This window comes from Tachyglossus aculeatus, chromosome X4 (assembly GCF_015852505.1).
Source record: "Tachyglossus aculeatus isolate mTacAcu1 chromosome X4, mTacAcu1.pri, whole genome shotgun sequence".
Taxonomy (NCBI): Eukaryota; Metazoa; Chordata; class Mammalia; order Monotremata; family Tachyglossidae; genus Tachyglossus; species Tachyglossus aculeatus.
Genome location: NC_052098.1, coordinates 34,057,003 through 34,081,068, shown reverse-complemented (window position 1 = coordinate 34,081,068; position 24,066 = coordinate 34,057,003). Strand labels below are relative to the sequence as shown.

At 45.5% G+C, this 24,066-nt stretch overlaps 1 protein-coding gene across 2 annotated transcripts in view; it reads right to left on the bottom strand.

The window, feature by feature from the left end:
- PLAA (phospholipase A2 activating protein) overlaps window positions 1-24,066 on the bottom strand; it is a 40,232-nt gene that overhangs the window by 3,855 nt on the left and 12,311 nt on the right. For both annotated transcript variants that reach the window (XM_038769791.1, XM_038769792.1), the window contains 7 exons: window positions 14,527-14,694; window positions 12,032-12,167; window positions 11,396-11,565; window positions 9,452-9,609; window positions 6,084-6,303; window positions 2,385-2,456; window positions 745-846 (listed from right to left, as the gene is read on the bottom strand). In XM_038769791.1, the coding sequence (XP_038625719.1) occupies window positions 745-846; window positions 2,385-2,456; window positions 6,084-6,303; window positions 9,452-9,609; window positions 11,396-11,565; window positions 12,032-12,167; window positions 14,527-14,694 (1,026 nt within the window). The remainder of the gene's footprint in view (window positions 1-744; window positions 847-2,384; window positions 2,457-6,083; window positions 6,304-9,451; window positions 9,610-11,395; window positions 11,566-12,031; window positions 12,168-14,526; window positions 14,695-24,066) is intronic.

The window sequence follows — 24,066 nt, the reverse complement described above, 5'->3', positions numbered from 1 at the left end:
GGCTTTCATTATGGGAAAGGCTGTCGTGTCGGATTTCAGAGGGGAGGGTATAAAAGTTTTATGAAATAAAAGTTAGTATTACTGCAAGTAGACCAGACTTCAGCCTAGGCTGTAGACTAAGTTCCCTCTAGACTATATGCTTGTGGTGGACAGGAAACACTGAGGCTCTCAGCAGGTACTCGATAAGTGCCGAACTTAAATTCCCCTGAGTAGAAAAGTCGAACTGGGTCAACTTGCTAGAATTCAAACCAGAACTCCTCGAGTGGCCAGGCATTTCAAGTTTGCTATCAAAGGCCTGACGACTCAAAAGGTAAATATTACTTACAAGCAGCGGAACGGTTTTATTTTTTGAAATATAGGAATCGTTTTCACGATTAAACAACCTCAAAATGAGACTGAACCCCTGAGGTGATCAGCAGACGAAATGATTGACGATATGTACTCCTAGAGTTTTGGTTATTATGGCAGCAGCAACGGCTCCTTGGCAAGGTGAGACCCTCGGGAATCCAGCAAAAAAAGATCAGAGCAACGGCAGTTTTTCGCATTTGCTGGGCTCTACTTCCTTGGTTCCGGCTCTGGTGCCAGTGTGGGGTCTGTTTGTTCACTGAGTGTGCACATGTGTGCCCGTTGGGGGAAGGGGACAGTACATTAGGCGAAGCTTTGGTTTCTGTGAAAGGAGGAAAACTGTACATTTGAGAGATTCAGAGAGACTTTTTTAGATCAGTAAACCACCAACACACTCACCCAATATCTGTGCTGGATTGGCTTGGTCAAAAGTAACAGCCTCCTTCTTAGGAAAATAAATATTTACAGTCTTAAATGTAGCTGATCTGTAGGAAGCATTTCCTGAGACAAAGTCAGAAATATTGAAAGATTACTATTAATCACAAAAAGATTTCAAATAGCAGATATTTTTAACGCACAATCTTTTATTTTCATAATTACAAATTATCCAAAATGCCCATTATTCTCTTAATAACACAAACCAGACTGAAAGCGCTTTGTACTTCCCAGGCGCTTAGTACTCTGCACACAGTAAGCGCTCAATAAATATGATTGATTGATCAAAATTAAATTAACTGTTCAATACAGCTTTTAATTTTGGCAATCTGTTCATTTGGGACATATTTGATAAACTGCCCTACCTGGGGGGGTAGGAAATACCTAAATAAAAAGAATGCCCCTGCTATTAAATCATCTTCCCACTTTCAACATGTATGTTATCAACCATTCAAAAGGAAAAATAAGACTCCCACGCACTGCAAAACACACTTACTATTATAAAACTTTTTCAAAGGTGTGTGTAAATGAAGCCAGCTCATTAATTTCTAACTCCACAGGGAACAAAATAGGTTGAAAGCCCTGCTTTTAAAATCAGCCTTTCAGGCAAGTAACTAAATTAAAATACAGTGAAATTTGTTTGGAAGCTTTGTATGTGCAACATGCACACTAAAACCATTTTTTTTTTATTTTACTGCAACAATAAAAAAGTATATTTCTCCTATGAAAGCTGGTTTCCGTTCCATTTTATACAGGATACTAAGAGAGGGTAAATCTGAGGCTGGAAATGAAATAACAGTGTTATTGGAAGACAGGATACATCAGACTTTAGCTTAGGCTGTACACTAAGTTCCCTCTAAATTATAAGCTTGTGGTGGGCAGGAACCATGTCTGCCAACTCAGATTGTACTCACCCAAGCTCAGAACACAGTAAACGCTCAATAAACACAATTGATTGATCGACCAGAGAGATTGGGGGTGAGGGGCTGGTGGAGGATGGGGGAGAGGAGAAATGGGAATTGCTAGTGGGACTGTCCCCACTGCAGTGAATCTAACTCTCCTTCACTTCCCCTTCCTCTCCTCCTGCAAACAAAATGCCAGATCTACCTCTGCTATAACAATGGCACAACTCGACATGAGTAACAATCATGATCAAGCAAAGCCCATTTTTCCATCCCTCCAGGACTTTTTAGTTCCCAAGGGTTTCAACGGTCGATTTGAGAAGCATCACTTTATGCGATTCTCCCGCCTGACAACATCCTGTTGTCATGGAATCAGCAATTACTGTAGCATCGGAGGTGCCAATGGAGGCAATTCAGGTTAAGGCCCTTAGCTTCCTAGGGTTTCTACGGCCCTGAGAGGAAGAGATGGCTGTTTTTCCTGCTTGTACTTCCCCCTCCACCCTATCGCCTGCATCCTCCTCCCAATGCAAGCATCAGGAAGCCAGGATCCTCACACCCTAACGGAAAGCAAAGGATACGGCCCCGGCTTTCTAAGGGCCTCCACTCTATATCTTGTCACGGTGCCACCCTCCCAACCTGGAGCCACTAGTACTGCACGGAAAATGAAAACAGAATGAAAAACAAAGAAGGGACATTAATTACCTGTAAACGGATCAACTCCCACTGAAGAAGTTCCATTCCCTGCTGTCATACCAGGGACATAGCGGCCAGCACCTAAACAGATAGTACAGTGATTAGCCATAAATTTGCAGTTTAGGATTCTTAAAATTTAGGCAACTGCTTCTTCCATTCAGAGAGATCGTTTTATTTATTTATAATTTTCTCACTCCTCTCCAAAATGACCCTTCATTTGTGAAGTCAATCAATGAAGCTTTAAATCATGGTGATTTTATTTTTAGGCAATTGCTCCTTCCATTCAGAAAGACCACTTTATTTATTTTTTTTTTTTAGGATCGTCATTTCAGATAGCACGCGGTAACGATGTTGTCCACAAACATCTAGAAATCCTGAAAAGGGAGAATGTCGCCTTATGGGGTGCCTTCCCGATTATAGTCACAAATATAAGTGTTCTCATCTACAAAATCACGAATTCTAAAGTACTAATATGATTAAAGAAAACCAGAGACTAAAACGCAACAGACACTACACACCATTAAATATGACAAACTCCTTAGTACAAGTAACTGGTTTTCAGATTAGCTACCAAATCAATTTCCGGTATTAGTAAAGGTTTGGAAAATGAAAAGAAGCAGTGCCTTATTATCTAACCATGATTTAAAGCTTCACTGATTGACTTCACAAATGAAGGGTCATGTTGGAGAGGAGTGAGAAAATTATTTAGTTGGGAAGAGGAAAAAAGAAAAGGTTTCTGGAACAATGCACTGTGGAAAAATATCTTTAAGACTATGTGGATAAGTGTGAATAAGAGAAGGAATGACTCTCCCACAACCAAGAATAAAGTGAAACTACAAAAATGTACTGAAATATACCAAGTTTGCACCTCTTAAAATGACTGCACCTCCTTTTATGAGATCTACGAACTATGCTAAAGACTCTTCTAAAAGGACAATGGTATGTTCTGTAGAGTTCTGTAAAGTTATGGGCAATATCCTCAGTGGATATTCACTATATATTAACTGAACTTGGTACCTTAATATGGGTCTGTTCCAAGTAGGAAATCAAATCTAGATGAAGAACCTGGAATGTAACGACCACCATCTGGGCAGTTTGAAAACAAAGGGAAAAGTTATCAGTTCAGAGAAATCGTTACTAAACTTCAGCTGTGATTAAAATAGCCTTCCACGTTCAAATAGATAGCATTCACTATCTCCAAAAGGCCTCAGTAAATATGAAATCGGAGCTAATGTTCTACTGAGGCTACCTGGGCTTGGAATTCTTGCCTGGTTGTACTACAGGTGGTCCAAGTTTTAACCCTTAGCTTGGAGAAGATGAGCTCCTCCTGTGTTCCAATGTTACGGAGGCCAGGTGCTCCTCCTGGCCTCCTGAATTCTTCTCTCCCTGTGGGAGTCACTTTTCCAGGCATGGCGACCCTTGGACTCATTAATATTTGAGCAGGTAAGAGAGTGAGAGTGTGTGTCTGCGTTAGTCACGGATGAATGTATCAGTGTGAGGTGCAGAGGGGGAAGGGAAATTTTTTTTTTTAGGAGAACTTTAAGACAAACGATGAAAAAAGATCGCTGCTGTTACCTCACCTAACTCATCTAAATCATTCGATCAAATCAATAGCATATACTGGGCACTTACTGTGTGCAGAGGAACTAAGCACTTGGGAGAGTTTAACAGAGTTAGTACATATGATCCATGACCTTAAGGAGTTACAGTTTAGCAGGGGAGACAGACTCAAAGGTAGATTACAGATAGGAGGAAGAAGGAAAAGAAGAAGAAAAGAGGAAGAGGAAAGGAGTGCATGAGTTCCCAGTTAAGCAATGGGGTGTGTAACGTAAATACAAAGGTGCTTCGGTTGGTTGCTAATTACACATGCTTTGGTAGCATGGAAGTGCTGTGGTGGGAAGACACTAGGGAGATTCAAAACCAGTCGGGGAATGCCACTTGGAGGAAATGTGATTTCAGAAGGGCTTTAGAGATGGGGAAAGTTGTGGACTATCGAACACGAAGGGAGGAGCTCCAGGCATGGTGGGGGGGAGAAGAGGGATATGAGCAGGAAGTCGGTGGTGGAAAAGCCGAGAATGAGACAGTACGCGAGGAAGCTTGCGAGGAACACGGAGTGTGAGCTAGGCTGTTGTGGGAGAAGAGAGGGAGTAGGAGGGAGAGAGAACTGATTGAGGGCCTTCAAGCAAACAGTCAGGAACCTTTGCTTGAAGAGGAATGGAATGAGCAAGTATTTGAAGTACTGGGAAATGAGGAGACATGTAAAATGACTTTCAAAAATGAACTGGACAGCAGAGTGCAGTATGGACTGGAGAGGGAAGAGAATGGAGGCAGGAAGATCAGTGAGGAAACTGATGCAGTAGTCAAGCCCGGATATGATCAGAATGATGGCTTTTTTAAAAAAATGGTATTTAGGCATTTACCATTTGCCAGGCACTGTACTAAGCCCTGGAGGTAGCTACAAGCTAATCAGGTTGGGCACAGTCCATGTCCCACATGGGGTTCCCAGTCTTAATCCCCATTTTAGAGATGAGGAAAATGAGGCACAGGGAAGTGAAGTGACTTGCCCATGGTCACAAAGCAGATGAGTGGCGGAGCCAGCATTAGCACCCAGGTCCTTCTGACTTCCTTTTCACGTAAAACAAAAACTCCTAACCGCTAGATTCACGGCACTCTATCTCCCTCTTACCTATTCGGACATTCTCTTGCTAAAACCTAGCTTGCACTCTTTGCTCTGCCTATCCACACCTAAATGTACCTAGACTGCAACCCTCCCATCTCCAAGAGGAGCTTCGAGCATGGGAGTCTGGGGCCACTGGCTTCTGCCTGACCCCTGGCCAAGCTAAGAAGAGCTCTGGTCTTGGAGGACCTGGGGTAGGTTTGGCTGGCATTCGCCAACTCCCTAAGGGGCAGAGTTGCTTCCCAATTCCCTGCTACTTCTTCAGGAAGATTCTCTAGGCCAGCTCTGTTCCAGGTAGTATTAGTAGATTATAGAGCTCTTCTGAAATTCTCACTCAAACATCTTGGGGTGCGTCAAAGAAAGGCAGATGTGTTTTTTTGGAAGAAAAAAAAACACATCTTTGATCCTATCTGTAATGGATAAATTTTTGTAGATACCAAAGGAACTTTCACAGAGATTTTGCCGTGGAGACCAAAATCAGCTAGCAGCAAAATAGACCAACAAACAATCTATACCCCGGAAGCACAGCTCCAAATCAGGCAGTTTCAAACAATGGGTCAAAACTACTTTTTTATGGTATTTGTTTGGGGCTTACTATGTGAGCCCTGTACTAAGGGCTGGGACAGATGCAGGCTAATGAGGTTGGACATAGTCCATGTCCCTTAGTGGGGCACAAAGTCTTAATACCCCATTTTACAGGAGTTTAGCAACTTGCCCAAGGTCACACAAGAGACAAGTGGCAGTGCCAGGACTAGAACCCAAGTCCTTCTGACTCCCAGGCAAGTGTCTTTTCTGGATACTCCCTTCCTATCTCTTGGGCTTCCTGTGGGAACACTTAGCCCTACACTCTCCAAACCATCGGGCCTTTCTTTGGGGCTGTGCCACCTGGTCAACCATGTCACTTCCATTTCTTTCCCTTTCCTTCTTCTCCTCCTAACCACACATGCTCCACTAAGGTGGGGTGGGAGGGAGGGGAGAAGAGGAGAGGGAGGAAAGTGTCACCAGTATTACTCGCACACTTACCACCTTACCTGTAAATGGATCAGAAACCGTACTGTTTGCAAGTCCCAAAGTTTGTCCTTTTGTATTATCGATAATGAATTTGGCCACTTGATCCAAAAACATGGGATTCAGATCATTCTTCTGTAAGAAGTTGTACGCAGTTAACCAGGGGTCATCACAGGCATTATATGGCAGCTTATAGGAAGGTCCACTTTCATTAACATCAATCGAGAAGACATAGTCAAATTCCTTAAACAGAAAGACAAAAGGTAAATGGTTTTGTAATGCTGTATCCACTTCAGCTTAAAAAATTAGAGGAAGATAAACGAGACTAACAAGGTTTCCGATTTTTAGAGTATTCATTCATTCATTCAGTCGTATTTATTGAGCGCTTACTGTGTCCAGAGCACTGTACTGACCGCCTGTGAAGAACAAGTCAGCAACATATAGAGACGGTCCCTACCCAACAACGGGCTCAGACTATGATAAACTAATTTAAAAATCAATCATATTTATTGAGCGCTTACCATGTGCAGAGCACTGCACTAAGCACTTGGGAGAGTACGACGATACAACAGTCGAGAGACACTTTCCCTGCCCACAATGAGCTTAAAAAAAAAAGATCATAAGTTGAAGAAGAGTGTCAGCGAGGCCAGTACCAAACTAAAATATAGTCTTACAATTTTCTTACCGGTCAAAGAGGCTTAAGGTTTCAGAGGCAAGAATGCACAGACACAGTGTTTAAGGGACATTCATTAGAAATAATGAAGTAGACAAGAAAATTCAAACAGTAAACTCTTGATCATCTCTAATAACCGCATATCCTACAGACCAAAACCAAAGCTACTCAAGATTAATCTTCTAAATCAGCCTCAAGGCCCAAGTTGGAAGCAGTGTGGTCTACTGGAAATAGCCCAGGCCAGGGAGACAGAGGACCCGGGTTTTAATTCCAGCTCTGCCACTTGTCTGCGGTGTGATCTTGGGCAGGTCGCTTAACTTCTCTGTGCCTCAGGTACTTCATCTGAAAACAGGGATTAAGCCTATGAGCCCCATATGGGACAGGGACTGTGTCCAACCTTGTATCTACTCCAGCTCTTAGTACTGTGCTTGGCACATAGTGGGTGTTTAACAAATACCACTGAGAAAAAGTTTTGGTAAAAGCAACAGATCCTTTCTCTTCTTTACTAGGCTAATAATATTGTCTTTGTTGCCATACATTAATTGTCGCGTGTTCTTCCTCCATTGTCATTTTGCACCTTAAAAGTAGGGCATTTCCTCCATACACAAAAAATGAATCACTGCTAAATGTAGAAAAAAGTTGGAGTCCAAACAGTAAAAGAGAATACCTGAAAAGCAGCAATGCATTTGAAGCCTCTGGACCCAAATGTCAAGACTGCAGAGGCAAATACGGCCAGGGGGTAGAGTGCGCCTGCCCCGCTGGCCAACAAAATCAGACCAGAACCCTCCAAAAGGGGCAGCTAGGACATCAGAAGAGCACGTGGGCCGCAAGAAACTGGAACCCAATGGCAGGTCAGGCCACAAGCAGGTGGTAAGGAGGGCAGCCTACGAACACCCTCAAGTCACCCTGACCCCTAACTGCCGCTAAGGCCCAGCTGCCTTGGGGACCACGGACCGTGGACTTGTCCCACTCTTCTTGCCTGACTGAAATCACAGTGAGGGGCTTGTGACCCTCGGCACCCCCGCACCTCATTCACGTAGCATCGACCAGAGGCCCGCCCAACCAGGAGCTGGAGGCAGATGTGCGACCTCAACAGACCTAGGTTGCTGGGGCCCTTGGCCCTCCACACCTTAACCTACCATGACTTCGTGAGGAGAAGCCTTGAATCGTGACCTCGAGGTGCGCCGCGCCTCAGGCCAGAGCTAGTCAACGGGCCGAGAGAGACTCGTGACGACGGCAGCTCCAACCACCTCTCCGGCCCAGCACCGTGGCACGTGTGAACATACAGGGTCCCGTGGGGGCCGGGGACTGGGTCTGACCTGATTATCTTGAATCCACCCCTTGGGCTTAGTACAGAGTAAACGCTTAACTCCGCAATTATTACTCTAGCTCAACCTAACTCATATGGGTGTGCATGGGTGGGGAACAGCCTGTCTGCAAATTATACAGAATGGTGATTCAGACAGAGTAAAAAAAAAAAAAAAAATACAAAAATGCAAATGAAAAGAAAAGTGATGAGTCCAAAACAGGAAGAAAAAGGAAAACAAAAAAAAGAAAAGGTTCACTACGAGAATGTTTTACAGGTCTTGATTAGCAAAGTCCATATTACTCTATTTATTTTACTTGTACATATCTATTCTATTTATTTTATTTTGCTAATATGTTTGGTTTTGTTCTCTGTCTTCCCCTTCTAGACTGTGAGCCCACTGTTGGGTAGGGACCGTCTCTATGTGTTGCCAACTTGTGCTTCCCAAGCGCTTAGTACAGTGCTCTGCACACAGGAAGCGCTCAATAAATACGATTGATTGATTGATCAGCATACTGCTCCTGCTTCATCAGAACCAACGCATTTTAAAGCCCCACAGCTGTACAAATGTTTAAAAATACCCAAATCAGTGTCAGAAATTATGATCGTGACCGTGACAGATACGCCACACAACAGCTCTCCCCACCTTCAAATCCCTCCTCCTCCAGGAGGCTTCTTCCCCTGCCACTGAACTGCTTGTTGTGGGCAGGGAATGTGTCAGTTTATTGTTGTACTGTCCTCTCCCAAGCACTCAGTACAGTGCTTTGCACACAGCAAGCACTCAATAACTACGACTGAATGGTTAAATGCAATGAATTCTCCTCCTTCCCAACCACCTGGGCACTTATGCACTCAGCCACCTACACCACTTTTGAACATACTGATTTACATTACTACTGAAGCCCTTGCTTATTCCCTCATCAGGTCTTTTATCTTTGTGGCATGCTCTTGGTAGAGTGTACTACACACAACGGACACTTCAGAAATTCTATTGCTTGACTGATTGAATTGGCATATATTTCGGGAATAGAGGATCCCGCTAAAGTTTGGTCATTTACAAATGTCACCAACTGCTTTTTTCTGGGGTGACTTCTGTGCAGAATCAGGAATTTCCTCAGGTCATCCATGACCAGATTTTGCCCAACTGTAGACTGTAAATTCATACAGTTAGACTGTCTGTAAACTCCTGAAGGGCAGGGATCTCTATTGTGTTGTAGTCTCCCAAGTGCTTAGTCCAGTGCTGTGCACAAAGTAAGCACTCCAAAAATACCACTGAAGGAAGAGAGGCCACTGTTTGGCCAGCAGCTCCTCCTGTACCACATTCCACGCTCCATTGTTCAGACCCCAAACTTCTAATGACATTTCTTAAGCTCTTGAAAATTAGACAACGCTTCTAGTAGGGATGAACATACTTTGCCTTCAAAGAAAACTTTTCCAGATGGTTGCTGACTGCCTCCAGATGAGCCAACAACATCACCAATCTTCAGCCATCGTCCTTCACCAACACTCCACTGATAGGCTTCAATTTGACCCCCTTCTTTGATCAGACGCGTCTGTCCCTCTCTAGTACCTTGAAATAATAATAATAATAAATAATACCAATAATTATGGTACTTCTTAAACACTTACTATGTGCCGAGCACTGTTCTAAGTGCTGGGGTGAATACAAGTTCAATAAAATGAAAACTTATAGGTCACGAATTAGAGCACAGCACAATTCAAAAGCCTCCTGGAGGAGAGAAAACCCTTCTCATCAAATATATGGAGTGGAATGCATATTTGGCTTAAAAGATGTGTAGCAAAACCTTAAAGCAATACTGGGATTCCAACCTTAGAAAGAGCCACATAACCACGGCAGGTAAAAATTTAAAGCTAGGGATGTACAGTGAAATTCTTATTTCACTACACAACCGAGTTTCTATGGGAGAGTCCTTGGGTTGGTCAGTGTTTCTGTCCTTAGTGGCAAAGCGACCCATTCCGCCGCACATTAAAACAGAATTCATTTCTTAAGCAGCTGTGCAAGACTTTTGCGGTCGGCAGGTTGTCACATTAGGAAAATCTTCAGGGGAAGCTGCCGACGCCGATACTCTGAAAATGCGTCCAACTGCCTAATTCAGTGGATCAACAGTGGGAGGTAGCTGTTGGTCCATTTCTCTTCTAAAGCACAACCTATAGAGATGTGCCACATGGTTTGTCCCCAGTTTCTACAGACAGCAAGCTGAAAAGTGACTTATTTTCCCATTCCCAAGACCATTTGGAACAGGTTTGGAAACACACACCACCTTCAAAATCAAGTTGTATTTGTTCAGTACCCCACTCTACAGAAGGGGCACGGTGGTATTAAGCCCAACTACCAAAAGGTGTTGAAAATGTACATTTTTCTAACAATCATCTCACGTGCAGGGTCTAAATAACATAACTCCGCTATTGTCTCAAAGTTTTATAATACTACAAAGAAGTCGATGACAAAGTAGTGAGCAAAATTCAGACAAAAATAAGAACGAAACAAAGCAAAGAACATAATGCAAGCTCAAGTGGTATTTTCCATAATGGACATAAGCCCACATTTATTCTATGGGTTTCCAGACTTCTGATGGTGCATTCTGTGCTTAATTCAGTTATCCTTCAGCTATTCCCAAGTTGAATAGTACGGGATACTGCATTTAGCATTTTGATCGGAGAGTTGAACATAGTTACCAAATCTACCCCTGACTCTTCCAACCTTAATTTCCTAGAAGGCAAACACTGGACATTTATTTGGCAGCTGAAATCCTCTAGCAGCATGAAAGGAACAGCCCGGCCTTGTAGAATGAGCATGGGGCAGTGAGTCAGGAGACCTGGGGTCTAATCCTAGCTCTGCCACAGACCTGCTGTGTGACTTGAGCATGTCACTTAACCTCTCTGTGCCTCCGTTCCCTCATCTCTCAGATGCTCTCCCATCCCTTGTATTAATAATAATAATAATGATGGCATTTATTAAGTGTGTACTATGTGCAAAGCACTGTTCTAAGCGCTGGGGAGGTTACAAGGCGATCAGGTTGCCCCACAGGGGGCTCACAGTCTTAATCCCCATTTTACAGATGAGGTAACTGAGGCCCAGAGAAGTGAAGTGACTTGCCCAAAGTCACACAGCTGACAATTGGTGGAGCTGGGATTTGAACCCAAGACCTCTAACCCCAAAGCCCGTGCTCTTTCCACTGAGCCACGCTGCTTCTCAAGTCCTGTATTGCAAGTCCTGCATGAGATAGGAACTGCACAGTTTGCATAAACACAGTTCCGTCTTATTACGTACGCCCCAGCGCTTAGCACTTAAAAGCGTTTAACAAAAACCATTTATCATATCCTGAAACGCTTACCAGGCTCACTCAAATGTTCTTTTCCGGGAAGTTGTTCGGCATCGATATCTCCCAAATCACCAGTTTTCGGGTCAATGGTTGCCTGAGAAAGCTCACTGTCAAAAGCCTGGAGCTCCGCGACACTTGCTGTTCGGTCCAAGGAAGCTGTAAACACTCTGATGATGCCATCGCTGTAGAGCAGAAAAACAAACTGAATTCTTACTAGGGAAACGTCTTGCCATTACGGCCTTACAGATCCCTCGCACGTGAGTAATATTTGATTCTTCTAACTTTGTGACACACTAAAGGACCGATGCTACTACATAAGAATTACAAATAATCCAACCAGCAAGGACAACCAAAGAGTCTGGGTTTAGGTTAGATCTAAGTGTACAAACCCCTTTCTTCTGCCCGGCAGAATGACAAATTTCTAGCTATTTTGTGACACGGCATTTCACTGAAACCTTCAACCAAGTACTACCACTATCAGGCAGCACGTGAAGATTTACCAGAATTGTAGATTTACCAAATCTATTGCCATCCACTGCTTTGACATATGATTAGCAGATTGAGCTCTTCACCTGGAATCTTCCCCAATTTAAAGTGGAGTGTGTTTAGCTGAATGTGGATTAGACAGATTCAGTGAAATTGTGATACCTTGCACCAACCACGATGTCACCATTATCTAGCACACAGCAGCACCAAATAGACTGACATGGAAGTCGGATTGTTTGGGCACATTCCCCTTGTTTCCAGATTCTCAAAGACCTGTCTTCTGCAGTCGAAACAAAATCTAAAATGGGAAAGAAAATGAGATTTGCCCTGTGATATTAAATTTGCTCACGGCAACTTTATAAGTACCCTGGAATTGTTCTGCCTCGGTACATTTGGAAAACATCCTGCGGAAGCTCCACTACTTACCATGGAAAACAGTCCCTTCTGGAGAGCCCACATTCAGCAGTTCAACTACCAACACGATATTGATGTCTGTATATCAATTATTCAGCTGCACATAAAAAGGCTCCAAGTCTTTTTACCCTGCATTAATGGTGGCTCCTGATAAGCTTGGATGATCAGAGTAAATTCCCCTTCAAAAAAAGGAAACTCTGAACTATGTCCAAAGCCAAATTCATCATCTTCCCTCCCAAACTCCCTTTCCCATCACCATGGACAACCCCACCATCTTTCTTTTCCCAAGCCTGTAACCTAGGTGTTATTCTCAACTCATCCCTTCTCCTTCAACCCATGTAATTCAGCCAGTTAGCAAAATCCGGTCTCATTCTTTCTTCACAATCCCTCCCAAATCAATCCTTTCCTCTCCACCCAAACTGCTACCACACCGATTCAAGCATTTTCCACTTGGACTACTAGGGCAGCACCTCGCTGATCTCCCTGCCTCCAGCCTCTCCCCTCTCCGAGCCATAATTCACTCCACTGCCTGGATCATTAAAAGTTATTTCTAAAATCCCACGCTGCTCACTCCTCGAAAACTTCCAACAGTTGCCCATCCACCTCCACATCAAGCAGAACGCCTCACCTTTGGTTTTAAAGCACTCAGTCAGCTCTCTCCCCTCTACCTACGCTCGCTCCTCTTCCACTACAAACCTGCCCAAACAATTCGCTCCTCTAATGTCACCCTACTCATCTGTCTCATTTGCTACTCACTCGGATCTGTGATATTTGGCTATTTGATATCTGCCCCATCTCAGCCCCACAGTACTTATGTACATATCTTTAAATTCCCAAGCGCTTATTACAGTGCTCTGCATACAGTAAGCACCCAATACATATGGTTGATTGATTATACAGTCTTAAGTTACTTATTTATATTAATGTCTGTCTCCACCTCCAGACTGTAAGCCCGTTGTGGACAGAGAACGTATCTACCATCTCTGTTGTGCTTCATTTTCCCAAGCGCTTAGTACGGTGCTCTGCACATAGTAAACCCTCAACAAATACCACTGAAGATGATGATTTGCCACACTCTACTCTCATCTCTTTTGCCATCGAACTCTTGCTCACATCCTCCCTCCTGTCTGGAATGACCGCCCCCTCGGCATCCCACTTCTCTCCCCAACTTCAAATCCCTACTATAACCGCACCTCATCCACAAAGCCTTCCCTGACTAATCTTTCCTCTCCCTATCCTGTTTCCCCGCTTTGGCCTCACCTATGTACTCGAGTCCTTACCTTCTAAGCACTTGGGTATTCGCCCCTGAGCACTTAGGTGTGTATCTTTATAATCGGTTGCTTCCCCTGCCTGAAACTTATTTTAGTGTCTGTCTTTCATTCATTCAATCGTATTTATTGAGCGCTTACTGTGCGCAGAGCAACGTACTAAGCACTTGGAAAGTACAATTCAGCAATAAAGAGAGACAATCCATACCCACACCAGGCTTACAGTCTAGAAGGGGGGGATACAGACATCAAAACAAGTAAACAAGCATTAATATAAACAGAATTATGGATATATACACATCAAAACAAGTACACAGGCATCAATGTAAACAGAATTATAGATATATACATATATGTACACAAGCGCTCAATAGGGGGGTAGAGCAAAGGGAGTGAGTTGGGGCGACGTGGAAAGGAGGGGGAGTGGAGGAAAAAGGGGGCTTAGTCTGGGAAGGCCTCTTGGAGGAGGTGAGCCTTCAGTAGGGTTTTGAAGGGGGGAACTGTGATTGTTTGGCGGATTTGAGGAGGGAGGGTGTTCCAGGACAGAGGCAGGACGTGGGTCAGGGGTGGGACAGGTGAGAATGAGGCACAGTGAGGAGGTTAGCACCAGAGGAGTGGAGTGTGTGGGCTGGGATATAGAAGGAGAGAAGAGGGGGCAAGGTGATGGAGAGTTGTGAAGCCAATAGTGAGGAGTTTTTGCCACCACACCACTGCCCCCGCAACCCACTAGTCTGCAAGCTCCTTGACAACAGGAGTCACATCTAATTACGCTACTGTAAGCACTAAGTACAGTGCTCTGCACACAAGACGCCGAATAGGTACTGCTGAAATGACAGACTGAATTACCATGAAGTCACTGAAAAAAGCCAGCTTCTTAACAAGTTCTCAATCAGCCAATTTTTTCCCAAAAAGACAAATTCTCATTTAGGAAAATCCACACTCCTGTTCTGGTTATAAAGCATGAAGCAATCTTACCTTCACAATTTGGAAAGACAGATATGCTGTAAATATAATTCGTATGTCCATAGTACACTTCAAGGCACTCGCCATTGATGTGCCACTTTCGGATACTGGCATCATTAGCACAGGAAAGGAATTCAGTTTCATTTAGAATTGCTAAACCTCTCACACAATCTTCATGACCTGCAAAAGGCAAGAAAGAGAGTAATGCGTGAAGTGTATTACCTTCATTACCCGATATTCCTAATTCGCTCAGCAGTCTGTCCTCTGGAGCCCTGATTTTTAAATAATTGTGGCATTTGTTAAGTGCTTACTATGCGTCAGGCACTGTAGTAAGCGTTGGGGTGGATACAATCAAATCGGGTGGGCCACAGTCCCTGTCCCACATGGGGCTCGGTCTTAAATCCCATTTTACAGATGATGGAACTGAGGCACAGAGCAGTGAAGTGACTTGCCCAAAGTGGCACAGCAGATAAGTAGCGGAGCTGGGTAGGAATAGAACCCAGGTCCTTCTGACTCGCAGATCCATGCACTGTCCACTGAGCCATGATGTTTCTAAAGAAAAGTTGCACACAGTAAGACTACACGATTGAAAAGTCTGAATTCTTAAGCATTTCTTAAGCAGCTTGAATACAGCACTATGATTCTGGAGAGATGTGTCCATGGTGTCTCTATGGGTCGAAGATGACTCGACGGCATAAGACAAATGGTTGTGTGTCTGAGTGTGAGCTAGGGTGAGGTTAGCCTAATAGCTATAGCCACTGGATAGATCAAACATGTTCTTTGATAGTAGCAGAGTCAAATTATCACAAATTCGGAACGGGGAGACGGAGACCAAAGTAAGTTTTATGACATTTTCATTATCCGAGGTCTAGGAACCATCACAATGCATCTCAGCTTTGAGTCATTTGCATGGCTTCAAGCAAAGTGTTCGTGTCAAGGGGTTGTGTCTACGTAACTGACTTGAGGGTTTCCGGATGACGGTACTGAAATTGAAAATTTGGGGTTAGTGAGTGCTGCTAAGACTGTGACACCCACCTTCTGCACTGGGTGTATGCGATGATTGCTCCTCAGCACTGTTGTATTAACTAACCACTCTATCTGGCATTATTTGCATTCTCTGAGTCCCAATCTTCTCCTGGCTTCTGTTCTAAAATAGTCACCCATTTCTAATTTCTGTACACCATGCTAACGTACCTTCTGCTCTCTCCCAAATGTACAGGCTATATAACAATATTTAAAGTTTTCCTTCATTGAAGCTTAATGGTGTTTCTGCTGTCCACCCTGTTTAATTACCCCATTTCGGCTCATGATAACAGCATTATCTGGGTATTCTGCTGGCATCCCTTTCCCTCACCCAAGGAAGGGCTGTTGCAATGGGTAGAATTCGCAGGTACCTAACCTCAGTCCCTTTCAGCATAAATGGCAATCTATGTAGCGCTTTACTGCCTCCCTTTATTGACTTTGAAAAGTGGTTCATGATTATCCACAAGTCTTCCCGTATGTGCTTCTAGAGCTCAGTCATCAGCATAAGGGAGATCCTTTAACAAAGAACTTAAGGGTTTCTGATGATGCTCTCAGCGTCAGTTACCCCAGTGCTTCGTAAAGCGCTTCGCACACAGTAAGCACTTACACGTCCCAGCGCTCCCACCACCCCCACCATCACCCCCAGAAGATTGGAATCATATTCTGACACGTTACTATACTCCTTGAAGAGAACAGACTGGCATAGTACACAGTTCTACTTTATTCTGTTAATCATGGGACAAAGGATCTGACAGGGCCCCTCCAATTCTGATCATTCTATAATTATCCCAGGAGCTAGATAATTGCTTCAAGATGGACAGTTTCAAGAGGCTGAGACTACAAAAGCACCGACATGATCAGAACCATAAAAAATCTTGACGCTACTCCCTACCCTTCTACTGTATCTGATGCGTAGTAAAAAGCATGCCTGCTACGTTCTGCTATGGTCTATAGCCACAGTGATACTGGAGATGACTGTGTGTTAAGCACTTATTATGTACCAAGCACTGTACTGAGCACTGGAGTAGATACGAGATAATCAGGTCAGATACGGTCTCTATCCCACATGGGGCTCACAATCTAAGGGGGAGGGAAAACAGGTATTTAATCCCCATTTTACACATGAGGAAACTGAGGCACAGAGCTATTAAGGGGCTTGTCCAGGCTCTCAAACAGAAGTGGGATTAGAACCCCAGGCCCGTGTTCTTTCCGCTAGGCCCCGCTGCTTCTCACGTGGAGATCTGGGGAATGCACAGTTCAGTGAATGGTCCAAGAAAATGTGGCTAGAATCATTTCAGTACCGGAGAGCGGTGAGATCTCAGGATAAGTTTCCACAGCCAGCCCTCATTGCTTCTTGAAGATGGTGATAACGATGGGCTCCTTGGAATCCTGTTGCATTTCTTCAGCACGCCATCCCCTCCCTATTTGTGGCTCTCAGTAGGAACCCCGAATCCAGAAGGTTTGCTAGTCTTTAGGACTGTGATGTAACTCCATTAAATGTTGGGAGCGAAAGCCAGGTCTTCACTTGTTGCCGGGTAACTACTCTCTGTATGGCACCATCTTCAGTGGAAGGTAAGAACACTGTTGAAGCGTTGTTGCCATCGGTTTAGGCTTCCCGCCTGGCCTATGATGAAGGTTTGTGTTGTGTGCATACAGCAGTTAATCGGAAAAAATAAAGGGGGGGGGGGGGGCGGGGGGGGGGAACCACAAAAAATGCTTTCTAACATGCAGAAGCGGATCCTTAGAGAGGGACAACAAATCCCTGGACCATTTAGGGGTCTAACACCTTCCAGAAGTTGGCTCTGCCAAATGGCAGTCCTAGAAGCCTACCCATTCAGGAAAGGGAGAGAGGGCCATTTTAAGACTTCCATCCCCAAGAGCGGCACCTTTTAATCTCCAGTAACAGCACCACTTCACGTACTTGGCCCAATATACGTGATCGACAGGTAACCTTTGAGTTAAAAGGCTAGAATTTGATTATCTTCTTAGCTCAATATCATTGTTGGGTTTCTCATATTAGAGGAGTGGGTCATTGTAATTTTGATTTTCCTAAGCAACTTAGGAAAGGGGGTGGCCTTTTTTAAAAGAACCACAGAGATATAGTAACGGAAAGAAAAGAGTCCTTTCCCTTAAATATATTGGATACTTGGGCACAACCAAGGTCTCTCTGAATGGCCATCTTGAATGTCTCCGTAGCTCCTAGGTTTCCTGACACTCACGGGAGGATATCTACCTTCTTGAGTGGCAAAGCCTACTGGAGAACATCTTTGCCCATTCTCTCACCATCCCTCCAAACCTCTAGAAACTGGATACCCTCCCAATGTCAAGAGGATTATTGTTTGTAAATCACTTGACAGAATACAAGAAAAGCTCATGGACCCTTTATATTGTTGACGATGGATTCTCCTATAGAGAATGATGGACGAGTCTCGGTCCTGAGGTTTCAGGACCAAGAACCTATGCAAAAAAAATCGATTACAAGAAAGCCTTAGATGGACCACACGATGGGTTCCTGAGAACCGCATCCTAAGTTGAGACACTGTAAATCAGAACCAATTTTCCCTTGGGAACAATATTGTAAATTTGGACTTAAGGAATGATATGCTTTTTTTTTTTTTTTTTTTTACCAAAATTACCCAGAATTGGGCACTCGATGACAGATGAGTAATGTAGCTTCATTAATTTCTATTGTAAATAGCCATCATTGACAGTTACATGAAAAATTAGGTACAGCACATAACCGAGTATGGTACTGTACAATGTGCATTATCCCTACCTACGAATGACTTAAACACAGACTAACAGATTGCATAGTTTAGAAAAGTGTCTGGCAATTCTTCTGTTGTGGCTGTTGAAAAACGCCTGGCTTCCCAAAGCTTGTTTTATCCCAGACTGCCAGCTCCTCGTGGACAGGTAATGGGTCACTTGATTGTCTTGTCCTTCCCGAGCGCTTAGTACAGTGCATTGCACCCAACGGGCACTCAATAAATACTACTACGACCACCAAAAGGGTGGAGCGATGGTATGCTTTCGTTCCGACTCGGGCCATTTGGGGCACAGGGATAGAATACGGGAAAGTTCAGAGAAGCGGCAAGGTGCCGGATGTGGAGGGGCATGAAGAGACGGGGAGAGGCCTAATGCCGACTGCAGTGCGCTACAGGGCAACAGCCTGGGATCGCTACAACAGGCAATTCCACTCAGGGTCTGTGGCAGGGGGGAGAGGAAGGGTGTGTTTGCGTGTGTGGTTTTTTTTTGCGGGGGGTGGGGGTGTCAACTGGGTGGAGATTCCAGTCTGGGTCGACTGCAGGACTACACTGGGGCTGGAGGAGGTCCCAGATGCCACTGCTGCCAAAGCTACTACTTACCTCTCTCCAGCCCCTGGCATTTGGTTGTCCCTCCCCAGACCCGAGAGATCAACCAAGGTGGTGATCTAGTAGAGGCGTTTACAGCAGCTCCACTTCCTCTCTCTCTGCTCCTCCACCCCCTCACCCCCTCCCGCGGCCCACTGCAAAGAAAGGGGGCTGGGGTCCAGAGGGAGAAAGAAGCTGCCCGGCACCCCCACGGGGGCCGATGTTACTGCTGGGTGGAGCGAATGAGGGTCGGCTCTGAGGCGGGTGCCAACCTAGTCCCAGCCTCAAAGGACCAGAGAAGAAAAACGGGTAGGGGGCTGCAAGGCGTCCCCGCAATGGTTGCTGCCGCAAGGAAGTTGGGGGAGTGGAGCATCACGGCCGCCGGCTCCCTCCCCCAACTCCCCCCGACCCCCGGCTTTGTGGCCCCAGCGGGAGTGAGCGCCAGTGGCAGAAGGAGCGACACTGAGCTTAGGGAGGGGCAGGAGGCACGGAAAAGCTGCAAGGAGGTAGGTGACGGGGTTATGCGATACTTACCTTACGAGCCTGGTGTCGGAGTGAAAGGTGGATCTGGTGTCGTGAACCTGAAACAGGACGTAAATTCAGAGACGTCGGATGTTCGTCATAACTTGGGCGGTGGTAAAAAAATCAAGGACTTCCTGTAGAGTGCCAGTGGCTTGGGTAGTGCCACACACACACGCTCAATCCCTGCCAGTTGCATTCCTGCTAGGGCACGGAAGGCAACGAGCAGGTTGGTGGGCAGGGGCGTGGCCCACTGCCAAGTGCACGGTAAGGCTTTCACGCACAAGCTCCGTCTACATCCGAGGTGACTGCAGCACGGGGGCCGGTCCATGCCTTGTGCTGTCCTGTCACCACCTGGCAGGTGATTCGCCTTAGCAGCCGCTGCAGTCTTCGCTGCCCACATTAGCCAGCTATTTTTCAGGGTTCCTGGTTGGGCCCGTCCACCCCACGAAACGCCCTTGGGTGGTTCTTCCATCGGAAACCTTCACCGCTGATGACCCAGCCCCAGCAGGCACTCCCTTACTTGCAGAGCCGGGGCTAGAACCCAGGTCTCCTGATTCCCAGAGCCGCGCTCTTTCCACTGGACGGTGTAAAGATTAGCACTGTAACATCAGGAATAAAGCTCCTCAATTTATATCCAAATACAATTATTACACTGAAGTGCTTCCTGCTGATCTACGACAGCTACGCTAAAAGGCATGCTTTGTGGTGCCAACGGCAGGGATTATTGTAGGCATTAAAAAACCCCAGAGGACCCTCGCAGGCCAATCGGAAAACTTAGGCTACTGAAACGTGGTCAGATTCATTTAGGAAGACAGGTAAGCTAGCTGGCTTTGGAAAATAAAGCTTGCTACTGTGGTGCTAACTAAAATTAAAAGTTAATGGTTCTCACTTTCAAACGCCATATTCGAACTTGAGCTACCTGATCTGGAGTTCACAGCATTTCCAACTTCCTGTACTGGGTTAATGATTTCTTGGCAGTTATAACATGAAATACAAGTTTTACCCACAGGTAGACCTCCCCAGTCTTTGCCCAGGGTTAGGCATGCTCAGTCACATAATCGGCCTCCCATTTGTATGCTCCCACTCGGTGACGTGACCACACAAACTCCGAAGGATAGCCACTGAGGCTCAGGCCGTAGCCTCATGCTGCAGAGGACTAGATACACCAAGAGCAGGCAAGAGGACAAACCAGTCCCTGCAATGGTGGCATTCTTGCCCACTGTGGCTGAATGATTAAAGCGGTGATGACGCTCTCAGAGGGGGCCTGACTGGTCTCCTGGAGGTGGTGGCATGCCAGGGGCTGGTGGTTTCTTTCCTGACCGTAACCTTGGTTTGCTCCACTTTCTGCTGACCTCATTATTAGAGTTCTTGCCTTCAAAAGGAGCCCAGGAAGAAACGGAAGCAAATGAGGCAACATGTTGTGGCCTGCTCCGCCACAAGCAAAATGGCCACTGAGGCCAGAGTCATCATCCTAAGGTATGCCAGCACTCCCTCCCGAGCTGGCTCTGCGCCCTAGGATGCAACGAGCAAGCCGTGAAACAACTGCGGAGATGGTAACCACGGTCCACTTTTATTAGAGAAGGAGCGTGGCTTAATGAATAAAGCACGAGCCTGGGAGCCGGAAGGACCTGGGGTCTAATCCCGGCTCTGCCACTTGTCTGCTGTGGGACCTTGGGCAAGTTGCTTCACTTCTCTGGGCCTTAGTTACCTCACCTGTAAAATGGAGATTGAGACTGTGAGCCCCACGTGGGAGCGGGACTGTGTCCAACCCGATTTGTCGTAGCCACCCCGGCGCTTAGTACAGTGCCTGGCACATAAGGAAGCGCTTAAATACCACAATTATTATTATTTTATTATTAGATAGATTAGGATTCTGCTGCCTAGACATGCCCCAAGTGGGAGATTCCAAACGGGCAATCAGCTTCAGATGCCAGATTAACAAATGAAACCGCATTCTCCAAAGCAGAGGGAATTTGGTTCAGCTCTCACTATGAAGTTTTGCTCTGCGGCTAGCTAAACACACCACAGCATTCTCGCCGTGCATCTAAGGACAGCTGCTGGCTGAAGTTGACAATAATCAGGAGAAGTAAAGAGAATCAAATGAAAAGGAACTGTGAACGAGACTGAGAAGACCATTCACAATAGTTCTACTAAATTAATTCACAAAAGCAAATAGTCTCTAAATGGAATCATCACCGTTTTACCAAATGGAATGAAGTACGCTTAAAATTCTATCGACACATTTATCATGGTCACCTACCAAACCATAGCAAAGCCAAGTAACATATTTACAGAGACGCATGATCTTTTAGAAAGTACAATACTATCTACAATACCGTGGTAATTAAGTTCTTGAAGAACTCTGTGGGAAGACTGAGCTGGAATAGTCTTTGACTCAATTGGAGTACATGGGTTACGATACCGACAGCTCAATGATGCCACCATGACAGACATTTCCAGTGCAGATTCTTACGTTATCGCTATGTCCACCAAAAGCAGGATCCTTTTCCGCCCCGGACTCATCACAGCAAAACTCCTTATGCCAGTTTGTGGATCATATTATACCGAGAACACACTCGGTTTGCGGGGACGGTGTTCGCTAATATTTTCATCATGTGATATCCAAATCGTGCAACGGAAACCAACATTACAGAAAAACTGCCTGAATCCTTTAAGGCATCTGGACTTCTGCGATCCTCTTAATGCCACGATAACCCCAGTAGATTTCCGGGTCTTGTTATAGCTCCTTTAATTCACTTCTACACTAGTCTGACGATTTATACTTAAGACAGTAAAACGAGGCTCTTGTACCAACTGGTGGACCTATAAGCCTTCCAAGCTGGTTCACAGCTGGTGGGGAGGGGGGTCTACCAGCCCCACAATCCCTATTCCGAGTGCTCTCCTTGTCGTGGTCCCTGCTATTCATCCCTGTCTGCATTGCTGAGCCCGCAGAAGTCCCAGTCTCGACCCCTGCTTGCTTCACTGCTGGGACCAGTTTTGCCAACAGTCTTTCCCGACAAAAGTCATGAAGGCTCCATTCATTCAATGGTACTTATTGAGCGCTTACTGTGTGCAGAGCACTGTATGAAGCGCTTGGGAAGTACAAGCCAGCAACAGGTACCCAACAACGGGCTCACAGTCTAGAAGGGGAAGGCAGACAACGAAACAAAACATTTTCCATTTTACCAATGACTTCCTCCACCAAATCTAATAGGCTGTACCTTGTCCTCGTCCTCTTTAACCTCTTGGCTGCCTTTCACACTGCGGAGCATACTCGCCTCTTGGTAATGCTATCTAATCTTGGTTTCACCAGCAAAGCCCACTGTTGGGTAGGGACTGTCTCTATATGTTGCCACCTTGTACTTCCCAAGCGCTCAGTACAGTGCTCTGCACACAGTAAGCGCTCAGCAAATACGATTGATTGATTGATTCTGGTTCTCCTGCTACCTCTCTGGCTGCTCTTCATCCTTTCCTTTTGTTGGCTTTTCCTCCCACTTCCTAGCGAGGTGGCCCTCGAGGCTCTGCTTTCGGGGGTGAGGGGGGACTGGGGATTCCTTCCTTCTCCATTTCTCTCACTCTCTCTTTGAGTTCATCCACTCCCAAGGCTTCAACTAGGTGCTTTCTGTGCTCGTCTCCGAAATCCCAACCTTTGCCGCCATCTGCCATCTCGCTTTTTCTCTTGCCTGCAAGATATCTCCCTGTGGAAGTCTCCCAGGCACTCCAAGCTCAATATGTCACCAAACTACTCATCTTCCCTCCTAAATCCTCTCCTTCAACCAATCAATCAATTGTATTTATTGAGCGCTTACTGTGTGCAGAGCACTGTACTAAACCATCACAGTATACAACTCCACCATGTTACCTGGCTTCGCAGAAGGCCACAATCATCATCATCATCAATCCATCTTCTCAGACCCCCACCCATCTGCCTCTCTGGAGCCCTCCCACCTCCATTCCCTTTCTCCCTGCCCCTGCTCCACCTGGGGCCAGTCTGCCCGGCCAGTCCTAGCCCAAGGGCCATCTCTGAGACAGTCAAGGTAGACTAGACCACTTTTACGCAGCGTGGCGTAATACAGGCAAGCAGCATGGTGTAGTGGATAGAGTACGGGCCTGGGAGTTAGAAGGTCATGGGTTCTAATCCCGGCTCCACCACTTGTTTGCTGTGTGGCCTTGGGCAAGACACTTCACTTCCCTGTGCTTCAATTACCTCATCTGTAAAATGGGGATTAAGACTGTGAGCCCCATGTGGGACGTGGACTGTGTCCAATCCAATTTGCTTGTATCCACCTCAGCACTCAGTACGGTGCCTGGCACATAGTAAGCGCTTAATACCATAATTATTATTATTATTTAGATGGGACATTTTTTTAGAAATATTTTCCCGTGTATAAATGCACGTAAAGATGCATTAAAATCACAGGCTGCCAGTGTATACTGACTCTGAGCCCGGCCCATCTTTCTACAACATTCTCCCCACTCCTTAAAAATCTCCAATGGTTACCCATTCCTCTCTGCATCACGCAGAAGCTCCTGACTACTGGCTTTAAGAAAGCCCACTGGCTTTTTCGCCCCTACTTAACCACTCTCTTCTCCCATTACACTCCAAATGACCTAAGCTTATTTTGGGTGGGGAACATGTCTACCGACTCTCTACTGT